This window comes from Cervus canadensis, chromosome 30 (assembly GCF_019320065.1).
Source record: "Cervus canadensis isolate Bull #8, Minnesota chromosome 30, ASM1932006v1, whole genome shotgun sequence".
In the NCBI taxonomy this organism is placed as follows: Eukaryota; Metazoa; Chordata; class Mammalia; order Artiodactyla; family Cervidae; genus Cervus; species Cervus canadensis.
Window position 1 is genome coordinate 42,036,992 of NC_057415.1, and position 18,099 is coordinate 42,055,090.

General features: G+C 40.6%; 1 protein-coding gene and 1 pseudogene across 3 annotated transcripts in view; one reads left to right on the forward strand and one right to left on the reverse strand.

The window, feature by feature from the left end:
• Window positions 1–4,488, reverse strand: part of LOC122431805 — a 39,992-nt pseudogene extending 35,504 nt beyond the window's left edge.
• CNTRL (centriolin) overlaps window positions 3,945–18,099 on the forward strand; it is an 81,382-nt gene continuing 67,227 nt past the window's right edge. For all 3 annotated transcript variants that reach the window (XM_043452885.1, XM_043452883.1, XM_043452884.1), the window contains exons 1-4: window positions 3,945–4,073; window positions 10,419–10,666; window positions 12,433–12,563; window positions 17,015–17,145. In XM_043452885.1, the coding sequence (XP_043308820.1) occupies window positions 10,450–10,666; window positions 12,433–12,563; window positions 17,015–17,145 (479 nt within the window). In that variant the 5' untranslated portion in view covers window positions 3,945–4,073; window positions 10,419–10,449. The remainder of the gene's footprint in view (window positions 4,074–10,418; window positions 10,667–12,432; window positions 12,564–17,014; window positions 17,146–18,099) is intronic.

An 18,099-nucleotide genomic window follows, 5' to 3' on the forward strand; every position in this document is an offset into this window, starting at 1 on the left:
AGCCTTGATGTACTCCTTTCCCAATTTGGAACCAGTCCATGTCTGGTTCTAACTGTTGCTTCTTGACCTGCATACAGATTTCTCAGGAGGCAGGAAAGGTGGTCTGGTATTCCCATCTCTTGAAGAATTTCCCACAGTTTGCTGTGATCCACAGTCAAGGGCTTTAGCCTAGTCTATGAAGGAGAGGTAGATGTTTTTCTCGAACTCTCTTGCTTTTTTGATGATCCAACAGATGTTGGCAATTTGTTCTCTGGTTCCTCTGACTTTTCTAGATCCAGCTTGAACATCTAGAAGTTCTTGGTTCACATACTGCTGAAGCCTGGTTTGGAGAATTTTGAGCATTACTTTGCCAGCATGTGAGATGAGTGCAATTGTGTAATAGTTTGAACATTCTTTGCCATTGCCTTTCTTTGGGATTGGAATGAAAACTGACCTTTTCCAGCCCTGTGGCCACTGCTGAGTTTTCCAAATTTGCTGGCATATTGAGTGCAACACTTTCACAGCATCATCTTTTAGGATTTGAAATAGTTCAACTGTAATTCCATCACCCCCACTAGCTTTGTTCATAGTGACGCTTCCTAAGGCCCACTTAACTTCACATTCCAGGATGTCTGGCTCTAGGTGAGTGATCATACCACCGTGGTTATCTGGGTCATGAAGATCTTTTTTGTGTAGTTCTTCTGTGTACTCTTGCCACCTCTTGTTAATACCTTCTGCTTCTCTTAGTCCATACCATTTCTGTCCTTTATTGTGCCCATCTTTGCATGAAATGTTCCCGTGGTATCTCTGATTTTCTTGAAGAGATTTTTAGTCTTTCCCATTGTATTGTTTTCCTCTATTTCCTTGCATTGATCACCAAGGAAGGCTTTCTTAGCTCTCCTTGCAATTCTTTGGAACTCTGCATTCAGATGGGTGTATCTTTCCTTTTCTCCTTTGCCTTTTGCTTCCTTTTTCATCTATTTGTAAGGCCTTCTCAGACAACCGTTTTGCCTTTTTGCATTTCTTTTTTGGGGGGATGGTCTTGATCACTGCCTCCTGTACAACGTCTTGAACCTCCACCCATAGTTCTTCAGGTACTCTGTTTATCAGATCTAATCCCTTGAATCTATTTGTCACTTCAGGATTTGATTTAGGTCATACCTGAATTGTCTAGTGGTTTTCCCTACTTCCTTCAATTTAAGTCTGAATTTGACAATAAGGAGTCATGATCTGAGCCACAGTCAGCTCCCAGTCTTGGTTTTGCTGACTGTGTCGAGCTTCTCCCTCTTCGGCTGCAAAGAATATAATCAATCTGATTTCGGTATTGACCATCTGGTGGTGTCCTGTGTATTCTCCTGTGTTGTTGAAAGAGGGTGTTTGCTATGACAGGTGCGTTCTCTTGGCAAAACTCTGTTAGCCTTTGCTCTGCTTCAGCCAATGACTAACCATTAGGGCCTTACCATTTCTAAACTGTAAACTGAAGTTTAGCTAGGTGATACAAGTGAACCTAAGATTCCCTCTATTTCTCTCTTTCCATAAACCTATTGAAAACAATCTGGGAAAGTTTTATATGGACACTCAATCCTTTGGTTTGGGACACTGGTTCTTATGTCTGGGGATTCATGTGACCTTAGCCTTTCAGTTCATGAATTACTCACGGTTTTAGCTTTGTGCAGTCTTGTTATTTCCCAAGAAGCTATTCTAATAAATGAGGAAATACTTTAATATTAAATGATATTACTATGAAACTTCAAGGTTAAAGAATTTCTTCTGGGTACTATATGAAATTGATGCTCTTGAACTGCAGTGTTGGAGAAGACTCTTGAGAGTCCCTTGGACTGCAAGTAGATCCAACCAGTTCATCCTAAAGGATATCAGTCCTGAGTGTTCATTGGAAGGACTGATGTTGAAGCCGAAACTCCAATATTTTGGCCACCTGATGTGAAAAGACCCTGATGTTGGGAAAGATTGAAGGCAGGAGGAGAAGGGGATGCCAGAGAATGAGATGGTTGGATGGCATCACTGACTTAATGGACGTGAGTTTGAATAAACTCCAGGAGTTGGTGATGGACAGGGAGGCATGGTGTGCTGCAGTCCACAGGGCCACAAAGAGTTGGACACGACTGAGCAACTGAACTGACTGACTGACCATTCTCTGGACTTTGTGTATATTTTCGACAGCTGCTTATTAGATTGATAATGAACTACACCAGCATACCATGATTTGATAATGGATCCCACCTGAATATCATTACAGACTTTAAGGGGTATAGCAGTGAGGTGACACAATAAATATAATTCTCTGTCGGAAAGGAGAAGAAAAAAAAACACACCAAGTGTCAGAACAAAACAACGAAAAATAATAAAACTGAAAGTCAGCAAGGTACACATTCCAAACTAATATCATCTGAGCTTAGAATTTTTTTGAAAAAAAGGATAGATCTTCCTTTCAATTTAAAATGTTGGGCTTTTCATGAACTTTGACTTCTCTAGCGCTCAAAGGGTCTCCTGTGTTGCTTAAATACTAGTGGGGGAAAGAGAAGCATCATTCACTTAAATGTGAATGTGAATGGCGCCCCCTATTGACAACTACCTGAACATCTGATTCCTGAATCCATCTCTGCCTTTCAGAAAAATCACAAGTGCTTAAGATGGTTCATAAGGCGGCCCCTCTTCTTGCTCTGGCTTCTGCACTCCAGATTTTTGGCTGCCATCCTGATTTATTTAACATCAGCTCATTGCCAAGCTCCTTCTCCCCATTCCTCCTGGGGTTTGCACAAGTTGCTCCCTTTGCCAAGCAAATTTTTCCCCACTCCCATAATCCTTGACTAAGTTCTTTGGTTCTTCCAAGACTTAAGGATAAGGCGTCATTTCCTCCGGGAAACCTTTGCCTAATACTAAAGTAAGTAAAACATACTGAGAACTTATTACAGGACATAAGAAAGAACTTAGAACTCTTTCACATGCACTAACTTTTTTATAACTATCAGGAAGCGGGTAGGATTATCCTGTTTCATAGAGGAGGAAACTGAGGTACAGAAAGAGGGAATTCTTAACAGTGTTACACTGACAGGCCACGAACTCTGAAGAAAGGAAGGAACTGACTATGGAAAACTGGTAAGAACAAGGGATTCGAGGTCACAAGGAAAGGAACTGTGCTAGGAGGGGGTCTTCCAAACGAGCTGTTAAGATTGGAGAATTGTGGTAAAGGAGAGGTAGTGCCTGCTTTGGCGGTTTTTGGAGATGGTGATACTTGTCCAGGGTACCAGCTGGGAAATGGGAAGCTGGAATAGAGGAACAGTGTCCTTAGAGACCACGTTTTTAAAAAGAATTCACCGTATTTCCCTAGCATTCAGCACAGTAAGTGCTAAATTCTCTTAAACTATATGTTAAAAGTATGTGGTGAAATGCAGCCCTTTCAGGAAAGCCACAGCCGATGTTTCTTCCACTGTTTTTTGCTTTGGCTTCCCTGTCACAACCTGAGGACTATTCTCAGCCAGGACTCCCAGGCTGCTCTCATTCCCGTCACCTCGGGGGCATCTGAAGCCTAAACTGCGTTCCCTCAGAGGTTCATCTACGTCTGGCCTGTCTGGCCCCTGACGAAGAGAATTCGCCTCAGAAACGGGCCGTGCGAAGGAGGAGTGTGCGGCGAGGCACACTAGTTCAAAGCCAGACGGCCAGCAATGGAAATGCGGGGGCTTGGTGACACAGTTACATCGGTCTCTCAGGTCGTCCTCAGGCCCAGCCCCCGCGGAGCGTGTCAAGGCCTGAGCAAGAGAAGTCGGCCGCTTCGCCTCAGAGAAAAGAGCGGGGCCTCTCGCCGCCTGCAGCAGGAAATCTCGCCTCGCGCGGGCTCCCACGCGCCTTTGCGCGCCCGCGGGCCTGGCAAACTGAGCGGCGGGAAGCCTGGTCCCGCCCCCAAGCTCCGGGGAGGGGCGTGACCGCGGCAGGCTCCGCCCACGCGGCGCGCACGGCCCCACGGCAACCGGCACAACACAACAAAATGGCTGCCGCGCCGCTGGGCGCCTGAAGGGAACTACCGGCCCCTCCGCCCGGCCTCGTCCGGCGGGCTTGCTCGGCCCCGCTCCTTCGTGGTGAGTGCCAGGCCTGGTCTAGGCCGTTCTCCGGCCTCCAGGCAGAGCGGGTGGGGACCAGCGGCGAAGGCGGGAAGGCCTGGACCCAGCGAGGGATGGATTCGGGGCGGGGGCGTGTGCCTGGGAATTGGGATTGGATGGGAAGGAGGGGAGGGCCCGGAACCGGCGTGGGGCGGGAGGAGGAGGATGGAGGGAGGTTTGGATAAGAAGTGAGGAGTTCACGGGGTGGGGGCTTTGGGATGAAGGACCAGAGTGTGGGGAGGTGTGGACGCGGGGGTTCGGCGAATGAAAGGTAGGGTCCCGCTGCCGAGCGGAGGGGGAGGAGGTGTGCCAGGTGTCTGCGGGGAGTGACTGGGATACAGGATGGTTCGGGTACCCTGACGGGCGTCCTGAAATCAGGCGGAATCCAGTACATGGAGAAAAAGGAGAGTTAGGATATGGGGAGGAAAAGCTTAAAGAAAGGGAAGAGCAAATACTTTGTCATATAATGCTTAAGGGACAGGTGTATTTTCAAGTCAAAGCTTGGCTTCACGTCTTGATTCTGCCACCTGTGCTACTGAACGTCTGTGAGATTTGGGCTTGGTTCTTAACCTTCCTGAGGATATGTTTTCTCTTTGTAAAGATACTCGCTAAGTACTTTTGAGTGTACCTTGTGTGCCAGATTCAGTTTTACGTCCTTTAGTCTTTCCCATTAACTGATTTAAAATAACTTGAACAAGGTCATCATTCTCATCTTAAAAGTGATAAAACTATGGGTCAGAGAGGTTAAGTAATTTGCCTATGTCACACAGAAAGTGGAAAATTAACATTTGAACTCAGACTTAGTTGTAGAGCTCAAGCTCTTAATTCTTAATGATACGTTGTCACTTATAAATGAGGTTAATAATTATAATATACATTATCTGTGAGAATTTGTTTGGTAATGTCTTTAGAGTACTTAGCACAGTCCTTTTTTCACTAATTGAACAAATATTTACTGTGCACCAAACAATACAGCCTCTACTGTCTTGTAGCCAAACTCTAGAAAGAGGAACAAGCAATAATCAAGTTGTTTCACAAATAATCATTTAATTCTAATTTTAAGGTGTTGTGAAGGATGCTGTTTGGGTCAGAGACCTGATCCTCTTGTGTGTTTTGAGTGTGGAAGCCCTGCCTTCTCGGCCCTGTATTCTTAGAGCCTAGCACAGTTCTTGGTGCCTTAAAGTTGCGGAATAAAATCGAATGACCGAAAGAAAAAAAAATAAACTAACGGGAAGGTTTGGGAAGCTTTTTTCCCCCCATACCTGAGTAGCATGGAGAGAGATGTGAGAGGAAAGCTCAGGATGTTAATGGGACACAGAGGAACACAGATGCCAGGGTGTTAGAAGGGAGAGGCAAGTAGCCAGTTGGGTTGAGATGAAGTGGACTGGATGGAGACTTGAGTATTTTGTGTGAAGAGGGGATAATTAGAAGCCAGAGTATTCGAGTGAATTAAGATGTCAGAATATTTGCTGTGATGAGCAGTTTGGGAAATCAGGATGAATACAGAAATGTGGAGGCATGACACTGGAAAACACTATAGAGAAATGGAGAAGACTAGTACAGTGTTAGGGAAGAGAATTTGTGGGAAGACTTGGCAATCAGAATGGGATGAAAGGGTGGGATGCAAAGGTTGACGAGCATGGGATAGGAGAATTGCCGTTGGTGAGGAATAGGGGTCAGGATACTTGAAAGGACTAGTTGGAGAATAAGAGTGTTTAAATGGATCAGAGGGTATGGGGTGAAGTCGAATTATAGGGAAAGTACTGAGATGTGATTAAAGGGCTAAGGGGTGCCATGGAGAGGGATATGGAGGTCAAGAAATGGGGATGGATATTTGCTTATTGGAGTAGCTGGGAAGAGAGATGGAAGGTTTGGGAATTACTGAGGTCTGCCTCATTTGGAAAAGATCAGAGATGATGGAATCTTAGGAAAGGCTGGATAGAGGTGAAGGTGTAGACTCTACTAAGCTGTGGTGGAGGGGATTGTTAGATCAAGGCAAGTTTCTGAGTCTGAGAAGGACGGGATGCTTGATCATATGATTTTGATTATCACATCATTCCGGTGGCTTTCTTTTATTCTGCAGACTTACCATCTGGGTTTTCAAAATGTGTCTCTAGCTCTGGACTTGTTTTGCTTGTTTTGGTTTCAGTTTATCCTGCCCCTTCACACACACTAGCCCTGTCTCTCATCTCTGTCTTCTCTTTTCTATTGCTCGGTCTATTGTTTATATAATTGCAAACTACAGCCTTGGTCAAGCAACATCGCTCTCTCTTAAAATCGTGGTTCAAGATTTTACTACTGCCAGGTATCCTTTCTCAAGCACAGTAAATCCCTAAGCCCATTTTACTAAGTTAGCTATTCTGTGAGATCATATGTCTAGGCTTTACAGGAGCTATGGTGACCCAGGGAAGGGGTCTGGGAATGCACTGTGACTTCAGAACCATCATTTAATCTTGCAGGTTACAATTCATTAAAGGAAGCAGTTAATTTTGACTTCTGGGATCCATTCTAATATATTTCTTTAACTCTATTATTGAGTAAGGCAGAGTTTTTCTCATCAAAAGAGATCTCATGATATTCTAGTGAGGCCCAAAGAGTCTTGGTCATTAGGATGTTGTGAGAGGAATTCAGGATGGTCCAATATTTTAAGAAGTTAGAGATAAGACTAAGGTGCAGGGTACAAAATAATTGCGTTGCATAAAAATGTAGGATGTATGTGCATTTTTAAACCAAGAAACTAAAAATGTGTATGAAGCATATCTCTGTAGCATGTAGCATACTCTCATTCTAATTTTATAATTTTCTATCATGCTATGAGACAGAGAAAGACATATGGAAGTGGGAACTGGGCCCTGTACTGCTCCTCTTTTATTTCTTAAGTCCCTTGCCCTTATGAAAACTGTATTTAATTCAGTAATGAATAAAATTGTGTTATTAAAGCACATGCGTCTTAGCCCTTTTCAAGCTTGAGTACATTATTATTTAGAAAGAGAGCAACAGTGCAATCTAACACAGAATGAGACGTATTACTGAGAGACTTTTGCCTTGGGAGAATGTTAAGATAGAAATTGTTTGCCACACTTGTGAAATTAGGTCCTAAAGCTTTGTGGTTAAGACATCAGTAGCAGTTGTGTGAATTGAAGGAAGCTTTTCTGACCTTTGTGGATGATTTGACATGAAAAAACGAAAGAGAAAGTAAAGACTTAGATTTGCAGTTTAAGGTGATCTAGATTGTTGAAACAAGGCAGTTGGCCTTGTTGTACTGTATACCTGTGAAATAATAATCACTTTTTTAAAAAATTTATCAGGTTTTTGTTACCTTCAAACTAGTCACCTTAAGATGCTAGATCGTGAGTTCAGTGATGCTTTCATTGTATTAAATTTTGTTTTTCCTTCAAAAAAATTAAAATGTTTTAAAAAGCTACCATTTATTTTTATTTCTTTTCCTTCCTTCCTGTTTTTATTTTATTATTTTTTTGGCCGTGCCTCACACAGCCTGTGGGACCTTAGTTCCCTGACCAGGGATCGAACCCACAGCCCCTGAATTGGAAGCATGGAAACAACCGCTGGACAGTTGGCAAAGTCCCTGGCATTAGGGTTTGAGCTATCCAAAAACTTTGGGTTGCAGATTACTTTTCTAAAAAATAGTTTCTGTTTTGTCTTCACACTTTAGGGCTTTCCTGGTGGCTCAGTTGGTAAAGAATCTGCCTGCAGTGCAGGATACCCAGGGGTTGGGAAGATCCTCTGGACGAGGGAATGGCTACCCACTGCATTATTCTTGCCTGGAGAATCCCATGGACAGAGGAGTCTGGTGGGCTGCAGTCCATGGGTTTGCAAAGAGTTGGACACGACTGAGTGACTAACACATACACATACACACACTTCACATCTTCAGTAGTGAGGGTACGGGAGATTATGGATATTGAGCAAAGTAGAATCATTGTTGATGCAGCTTGTTCAAGACCTGTGCATCTTATAACACTTTTTGGTCTAAAAGTTTGCCAGATTTATAATTTTTGCAGCGTACTTATAAGAGCAGTTGTATATCATGAAAATCTTTTTTGCATAAACCTAACTTGTATGTTAGGACTCTTGGTATTGAGGACTGATATTGCTCATGAAGATAGCCTTTTGTTGAATTATTGAATAGCATTTTATTGTTTCTAGGTTCTTTATGAACAATTCATTCAATAAATAGTAATTATCTGCCATCTTGTAGGCTCTGTTCTTGGCCTGGAGTACATCAGTGAATAATATCGCTACTTTCATGGAACTTAAATTATACTAGATTAATTGTGTGATTTGACTTACAAGTTAATTTGAGAGAAAAACTGATTCTCATCATTACTCCAGTTAGCACTCTGTCTGAATTTGGACTTTTACCTAATACCACTGGATTTGGCAGTGATTTCTTGGATATGACATCAAAGGCACAGGCGGCAAAAGGAAAAATAGACCAGTTGGGTTTCTTTAAAAATTTTAGATGAGTATCAAATGACAACATCACAGGGACCTCCCTGGTGGCTCAGAGGTAAAGAATCGCCTGCCTGTGCAGGAGACACGGGTTTGATTCCTGGGCCAGGAAGATTCCACATGCCACAGAGCAACTAAGCCCATGTGCCACAACTACTGAGCCTGTGCTCTGGAGCAGAGGAGCCCCTGTGACTGGAGCCAGAGCACCCTAGAGCCCAGGCTTCGCAACAAGAGAAGCCTCCCCAATGAGAAGCCCTCGCACTGCAACTAGAGAAAAACCCAAGCAGCAATGGAAGACCCAACACACTAAAAATAAATAGTTTCATTTTTTAGTGAAGTGAAGTCGCATAGTCGTGTCCGACTCTTTGTGACCCCATGGACTGTAGCCTACCAGGCTCCTCCATCCATGGGATTTCCCAGGCAATAGTACTGGAGTGGGTTGCCATTTCCTTCTCCAGGGGATCTTCCTGACCCAGGGCTCGAACCTGGGTCTACCACATTGTAAACAGACACTTTACCGTCTGAGCCACCAGGGGGCCGATTTTATTTTTTAAGACAGTATCAATTAGTCGAAAGGAAACCACAGGGTGGGAGAAAACTTGCAAATTATTTATTTGACTAAAGTTAATATGCAGACTATATAGTGAGAACTCCTAAAAAGATTAAAAAAAAGAAAGACCAAAGGCAAGCATTTGCAACACCAGAAATTAGATACAGAGGTCTGTGTGGCTCCAGCCCAGAGTCTAGGAAACTAGTGACAGATGTGAGGCTAGAGAGACAGGATCACATCATGGGGGATCTCACAGGTCATGATAAATATTTCATTTATTACAGACCCATAGATTAACTTTTAGACTAGATCACTCTGGCCACAATGTAGTGATGGAAGAGGAAGGGAAGAGACCTTGTAGACAAATCAGTTAGAAGCTGTTATAGTAGTTTGATGAGTGTGTGGATTAGAGTAGACGAGAGGGGAGATGGAAAGAAAGGGACTAATTTGAGAGATACTTAGGAAGTAGAATTGACAAAACTTGGTGATTGATTGGTTATGGGAAGAAGGAAGTGACTCCCAGTTTCTGGCTTATTTCCAAGAGCATTGTCCACAGTAAGGGAATGCTGGAGGAGGAACAGGATGGGAAGAAGATGAGGGCGGGATGAGGGAAAAGTTCAATTTGGACATGTTGATTCAGGATGTCAGTGCGATATCAGGTAGACAGTTAAGAATAGGTGTCTGGACTCAGAGAAGAGTTGGATTGAAAATATAAATACCAGTAAAAAGGTGGCATTGGGAACCATGGGTGTACATTAGATTGTCTCAGTTAAGTTTAGAGAGAGATCAGAGGAGACCTGAGGAGCTCTGACATTTAAAGAGTGAATAGACGAGCTTTGGCCAGGGAAGGAGGCTGAGGAGAGGCCAGGAAGACGGGAGGAAAGTGTGGCTTCCTCCAGAAGCCAGAGGAAGAAACTGTTGCAGGAAGGAGAGAGTGTGGATCAGCATGAAATACTACTGGCTGTCAAGTATTTCCAGCTCTATGCGCTCTAGAACTCTTTGTAAGTAGAAGAGGCACTGTGAATAGTTTGGTCCAATAAACTGAGAACCAAAATGACAGATGAGGCTTCTGGCTGGAGTACATGTCAGTACAAGACCCTCTGGAGGTCTCTCTCCCCTCTGGTAAGGTAATCAACAATGTCCGAAATAGTGTCTGCTTCCATCAGCTTGGAGTAGTGTGGGTTCTAGCATCTATAACTTCTGAATTTGAAACTCTGTAGTCTTGAAAATTCTAGAAATAGACTAATCGTTTTGATAGCTCTAAACATTAACCTTGTTAAATATATTGGGAACTCTTACAGGTTTTGATGGATACCTGGCTTTATTCTTGCAATGAAGAAAGGTCCTCAGCAGAAAATTCCCAAAACAAAGATGCCACCATCATCTCACTCTCCTAGTCCATCTTCTCTTACGTCCAATATGAGGTCTAGGTCACTTTCACCTTTAAACGGATCTGAGACTCTGCCTTTTCATTCTGGAAGACAGTGGTGTGAGCAAGTTGAGATTATAGGTGAAAACACTATGCTTTTGGATTACCACGACCAGAAAGGTAATGCTTTTTAATCTGTGAATGTTACCGAATACTCTTTTTAAGTACAAATGGAAAATACTGAACTTACATTTTTGGTCCAAATATAACATGTATCCATCCTACTAGTAACTTGACCCATTGTTTTTGACAGAAATTGTCTAAGAACAATGGAGGATGGAGGCTTCTGGTTAAGGGTGAAGATGTCTGAAAGGGTTAGGAGAAGGGAGTTTCCAGAAAGAGGAAGCTTTATTTCCTATGGTAGGAGAGTGCTTTAAAGTTCATATGCCAGTTTACCATCATCCTTGGTTGAGGGGAAGGCATATCTGGTCACTTCAGAATGGAGTGCCTTAATTCAGTATAAACATGTTGTCCATCCCTGGGATATTCCAGTCTGCTTATAGGCAAGCTGCCAATCTGTGAACGGACTGATTCTCAAATCAGGGACGTACATATGAATGTTCACCAAGGTTTTTATTTTTTTCTTAAAAGCATTCCGTCAGTCTAGGAATCTGTTTTTAAAAATGGGTTCTTTTTTTAGAAATTTACTTACTGTGATTAAATACAAAGAAAACTTTTTTGTGATTTCTTTGCTATGTCATGAAATCATGGTCATCAAATCTATTGATGAATACTGATCAGTGTCTATTAATAAATACCATCAGCATTGAGTTTGGACTGTACCCTTGCTGCCCACTGGCACATTGTTATTTCTAACTTGATGAATATTTTCTTTAGATTGGGCCAAATTTTTAAAATTATTTTATTTTGAACCAAAATAAATATTAACTTATTATATAAGTAATCATGGGGAAACTTTGGCCCACAGCCTGGATCTGAACCCAGGATTAATTATCTTTGATTCATAAAGAACCAAGAGACAGTTTTCTTTTTTATGGATGCTTTTGTAGAATTTAACATGGCTTTTTAAAAATAATTTTTAAATTGGAGTATAGTTGATTTACAGTGCTGTGTTAGTTTCACATGTGCAGCAGAGTGAATCAGCTATTCATATACATATGTACATGTATATATTTTTTAGATTCTTTTCCATGTGGGCCGTTATAGAATATTGAGTAGAGTTCCCTGTGCTGTACTAACATGGCTTTAATAAGCTCTGATTGTAATAACCAGGAAGGTCTTGAGACAGGGTATGCTATCCATTAAGTTAGTACTTTATCTCTATAAAATATATTGTGATCCCCTGTATTTAAAAGAGCAACAAATTTGAGTTTCCTACCATAACAAAAAATAGGAAAAGGAAATTTTTAAGAATTCTAATATTTTTTAACTTGATTAAAACTGTTTAAAGCAAAAAACTAAATAATCCAATGTATTTTTTTTAAAACTAACATTAAAATGCTGCTAAAAACCTCAGTGCTGACCGTACTTAAAAGTATAAATTTTAGATTCATTTGCCTAGGTTCAAGTCCTAGATTTGCATATTTTTAGCTGCAAGAACTTGAACAAATTGTTTTTCTAATTTTTTTATAAAGAAGAATAGTAATTTCTATTCCCAAGGATTGTTGTACAAATTACATTTTTTAATGTCGAGTACTTAATACAAAGCTTGCACACAGTTAATATTTATGAAGTGTAACATTGTCATCATTATGAAATGCTACATAAAGTAAAATATTATTTAAACATTCCAATTAGAACTAGCCAACGGTTTTTACAATTGCATGGTTTAAATTTTTGTTGTTGTTGTATAACATCAGGACAGTTTGTTTCTCAAAGTATTCATGTCTTCCTCTTCTGATAATGATCTGTTTGTATAACTTCAGAAGCTGATTCACATGCAGGAGTTCGATATATTACAGAAGCCCTTGTTAAAAAACTTACTAAACAGGAAAATTTGGCCTTGGTAAAATCTCTGAACCTTTCACTTTCCAAAGATGGTGGCAAGAAATTTAAGGTATGTTACCAACCTTTCTGAATACAGACATTGATTTTAATTTTTGTGCTTTAAAATAAAAAATATATATATGGAATTTACAGTACTGTTTCATTCTAATGTTGCTGGATTTGTTGCAGATCTTTTGTTTCTAGTGAAAGTTCTCCATCAGAAATGTAAAGTGTGACATCTTCAAATTCATAACCTCCTGTTATTCTACATGTTGTTGATTCTCTCTAAAAAGGGTCAGCAAACTACAATCTAAACGCCAAATTAGGCCTACTGCTTGTTTTTGTTAATAAAGCTTTATTGGAGCACAGCTACACTCATTTATTTCCATATTGCCTGTGGCTGTTTTTTTGTTACAATATCAGAAGTAAGTGATTGTCAAAAAGACTATATATGCCTCACAAAGCCAAAAAATATTTACTATCTGGCCTTTTGCAGAGAAAGGTTACTGATCCCTGCTCTAGACTGTTTACTACTTTATTCTATTCATAAACTATATACCATGAGTACATTGAAATTTAATTTTTATTTTTTAATAAAAATAATTTCTTCTTATTGTTTATTATTATTATTTTTATTATTTACAACTTAATATTTTTGGTTGGAAAAAATATAAACTTAGATGCCTCCTACTTAAGTCACAAAAATTAACTCCAGAAGATTGACAGTCTTAATGAAAACAAAACAAAAATCAACCAACAAAAGTGCTATAAAAATGTTAGGAAAAATATATATTTTTAAATCTTAGAGTTGGGAAGGCCCTTCTAATCGAACATCAACCCTAGTACCACAAAGAAAAATATTGACAGATTTAGCTTACATAAAGATTAAAAAGTGGTGTTTAATGAATTATTATCTTTTAAAAAGTTAAAGAAAAACAAGCTGGCAAATAGTGTTTCTAGCATGTGTAACAATATCCGCATAATATAAAGAGCCCCTGTGATTCACTAGAAAGAGACAACTAAATGGTAAATGTGCGAAGGATAAGTCTGTTCACAAAAGTATTATAAATGGCTGTTAACATGAAAATATATTCAGTTTCATTAATGTCAAAGAGATGAGAAATAGAACAATGGTTTGATGCCATTTTCCATTTTGTATATCTAATGGACAAGAATTAAAAAGATTATTTTAGCATTCAGAAAGATGTGAGAAATGGATCTTCTCATTTGGTCTTAGTGGATGTATAGATGGGTGTAGCATTTTAGGAAAACAGTTTGATAGTATTTATCAAAATTTCAAATGTACTTATTTGATCCAGCAATTAAGTTTACACTTATTGAATTTATACTCACCAACACAGCAGTTCTACTCCTTGATGTCTATTAATATTTGCACATGTATCCAAAAGTATCTGAAGAGTTTATTAGGCATTATTTAAAATAGAAAAATTGTCAGTAACCAATTGTCTGTCAATAGGGAATTGCTTAAAAATTATGGTGCAGTATCCCATGAGATGGGCCTCCCTGGTGGCTCAGTGGTTCAGCATCTGCCTGTGATGCAGGAGCTGCAGGAGACACAGGTTCGATCCCTGGTCGGGAAGATCCCCTGGAGGAGGGCACGGCAGCCACTCCAGTGTTCTTGCCTGGAGAATCCCACGGACAGAGGAGCCTGGCGGGCTACAGTCCATGGGGTCACAAAGAGTGAACACAACTGAAGTGACTTAGCATGCACGCATACCATGGAATACTATCAAGTTTCTTGAAAAACAAGAACAAGAACAAAATCTCCCAGAACTCTATGTATTAATGTGGGGAAATGTTCCAGTATATTTAATGGAAAAAACAAACTCTAAAGTATTTTTAGTAAGGAAACAAAATACTTTTTTAATTCATTAAAAATATTTTATTAATGAATAGAAAGGTCTGGGTATATATACACTGGTCTGTTAACAAGGGTTACCTTTGAGCAGTGAGATTTTTTGGTGGGGGAACTGAACTGGAGACCTGATGAAGAGAGCTTTTTATGTTTTGTTTGAAATTTTTATTGGACTATATTTATGTCTTATGTAATTAAATAGGAAAAAAGGAGACATCCTGGAGTTTAAAGATGGTAAAAATGAAATACCAAGTTAATAAATCCTTACTGTGTGGTTTCTATATGCCAGGTATTAGATTAGGCTGTGGGAATAAATATAGCAGTGAAGAAGCTTAGTTTCTGATTTGGGGAACTTAGAAGTTAGTGTGAAGAATGCCTGGAATTAAGAGGAGAAATATTGAGGGGGAATCAAAGAAAGTGAGTGGGTCTGGGAGAGACAGACCCAGTGAAAAAGTCTGAGGGGGCTGTTGGAATAGAAGATCCAAGAGTGTGATGAGTGGAGACCAAAGGAGGAAGAACTTCAAGGAGAAAAAGATGTGCTATAAAGTGTCACAGCATCATCCAAGAGCATGAAAACTTGGAAGAAGTTGTTTGATTCGGCAGTTTAAAAAGCGCTTTCTTCATTCTTGAGGCCCACCAGCTTCATTCTTTTAGGGTCTTTGCTGTTTGTTTGTTTGTTTGTTTTTCTGCCTGGTACTCTCTGTCTCCAGATATTCACACAGCTAGCTTATTATAAGAGTCTCACCTCCTCTCTGTGAGGTCTCCCCACAGTTGCAGGTAGCCACCTTCTCCTCAGTCACTCCCTCTCATTCTTTCCCTCAACAGATACTGATATGGCAGCCACTACGCGCCAGGCACCAGTGCTAAGTAGTGAACACAGCAGACAGAACCTGCCCCCTTGGTGCTTTTATTCTGTCACATCACGTTATCTTCTTGTTAGTATGCTTCAGTGCCTGAAAACTTTATTTTCTCTATTTGTTTATTGGCTTTCCCTGTGAGTGAAATCAAGAATCTTATTTTCTTTATTCATCACTGTTTTTTCCATATTTGCAGTACCTAGAACAGCTCCTGGCACATAATCCTTGTTTGGTTAGTATTTGTTGGAATGGGTGAATGAATGGTGATCTTGGAGAGAACTTTTTGAATACGTAGTAGGGATGGAAGATGTATTGCCTTACCAGTGACTAACACTGAATGGGAGGCTGCAGAGTGAGCAGATGTACACAGTTTTTATGAGAACACAGTGGCAAATAAGGGTGGTAACGTGAAAGCTGGGTAGGAAACAGGTTCTGTGTGAGGTGATTTGTATCATATAAAGGAGACTGAGCTTGTTTTCAATGGAAACAGTGACAGACTATTTTCTTGGGCTCCAAAATCACTGCAGATGGTGACTGCAGCCATGAAATTAAAAGACGCTTGCTCCTTGGAAGAAAAGCTATGACCAACTTAGATAGCATGTTAAAAAGCAGGGACATTACCTTGTCAACAAAGGTCTGTCTAGTCAAGCTATGGTTTTTCCAGTAGTCATGTATGGTTGTGAGAGTTGGACTATAAAGAAAGCTGAGCACCGAAGAATTGATGCTTTTGAACTGTGGTGTTGGAGAAGACTCTTGAGAGTCTCTTGGACTACAAGGAGATCCAGCCAGTCCATCCTAAAGGAGATCAGTCCTGGTGTTCATTGGAAGGACTGATATTGAAGCTGAAAGTCCAGTACTTTGGCCCCTGATGTGAAGAACTGAGTCACTAGAAAAGACCCTGATGCTGGGAAAGATTGAAGGCAGGAGGAGACGGGGACGACAGAGGATGGGATGGTTGGATGGCATCACCGACTTGATGAACATGAGTTTGAGCAAGCTCCGGGAGTTGGTGATGGAGAGGGAAGCCTGGTGTGCTGTGGTCCATGGGGTCGCAAAGAGCTAGACACAACTGAGCAGCTGAACTGAGCTGAGTGTGCTGACCGTAGATTCCAGCAACAGGGACACTGTCTGGTGCACTGGCGTGCTGCCGTTGCCTGGTGCCACATCCGGCATGTAGCCAGTGTGTAGTGAACATCTGTCGAACAGTGACTGTTTTTATTTTTTTGTCTTTTGGCCGCACCACACGTGGCGTGTGGGCTCCTAGTTCCCCATCCAGGGATCAAACCCGTGCCCCTTGCACTGGCAGCTCGGAGTCCTAACCACTGGACCATCAGGGAAGTTCCAAATAGTGACTGTTTCTACACTTGAGGGGAAGACCCAGGAGAGAGAAAGACTGAGGATTCAAGAACACAGGGAGAGGAGACGGGGGACGTTATTGCAGAGCATGAGTACCTTAGTTGAACTTGGAAGAAAGGAAGGGAGAAAGAGAGGCGTAGGGAAGTGTAGAAGAGGGAAAGGACTGATGCAGAAATTTCTCACTGAATCGTCGTCAGTTTCCTAGTATGTAGGGAGCGTCACCTCCTGCAGGGCAAGAAAGGTTTGGCAGCTTGAGGAGAGTGGCCCCTCCTGACCAAAGAGAGCCGCACCAGGGTACTTACTGCCCAGGGGAGCAGTAACGGCTTAGTCTCCGGTGACTGATCAGAGCAGCCCCTGATGCATATGCTTATATGTCGCGCTCATGTCGAGGTGTCTGTTGTATAAAGCATTTATTCATTTGTTTCCAATTAGTATATCGAAAATTTGGAAAAATGTACTAAGCTTGAAATACTGAATCTCAGCCATAACCTAATAGGGAAGATTGAGAAGGTGGACAAGCTGTTAAAATTACGTGAACTCAACCTATCATATAATAAAATCTGGTAAGTAAATACTTCTTTGGGTAGCGCTGCAGGGTCATCATCTTTGTTAACAAGGTAGATTCATACTGTCCATGTTACTGAAAGAATCCTTTGAAAGAGCAAACACTTTGGTTATTCATTTGTAGTCTAGCCCTTCACGTAGGTAACTGTCATATTTTGGCATTACTAAAGTACAGAATAATACCTAGCATTATCAAAGAAGGAGATACATTTTTTGAATACCAAATTTTATCTTAGTTCCATTTTTACAGGAAGTTTTCCCAGCTACAGTCTGTGATTAACTGCCTTATTCATTAAGAAAGTTGGCATGAAGCAGAATGTTTTAACCCTGTTGTTTTGATCCTAAAGATGTATCAACTTGTTTTGAGCCTATGTATTTTATCCTGATGTTCTTTGCTTATTTCTGTAATAAATAGGCCCTCAATCTTGTTTCTACTTCATAATGTATATTACTCTGAAAAATAAACATAATAAGACTGACAGTGGCAAAAATGCACATAGAAAACTTGTTATAGGCAAAATGAAACAGTTTTCAAATGTTGAAAGTCTTTATGTCTGTATCTTCCCTCCACATAAGACTTGGTATATAGAATGGCCAAAGAACAAAACAACTAACTGTAGCCAAAGCTCTAATATGGAAAAAATGAAATGGCTGGGGGGGGGAGTGATTAATGAATTAAATCCTTAATGTAAAGTTTGTATAAAAAAAAATTGATCCTGATGAAAATAATTTCAACAAAATAAAACTGAAAGTAAAAAGCATGGAAATATTTGCCCAGTATAGAGAATTGACCAAGGAATTAAATTGGAATCAACTTGGGAAAATATTTCAACAATGAAAATTCACCAATGCAGGTGATAAATGTTTTATTAAATACTGATTAAAACATTTGTGTTCATAAATACAGCATCATTCTGGGGTTCCACCTGCTCAGAATGGCAGCCACATCGTAC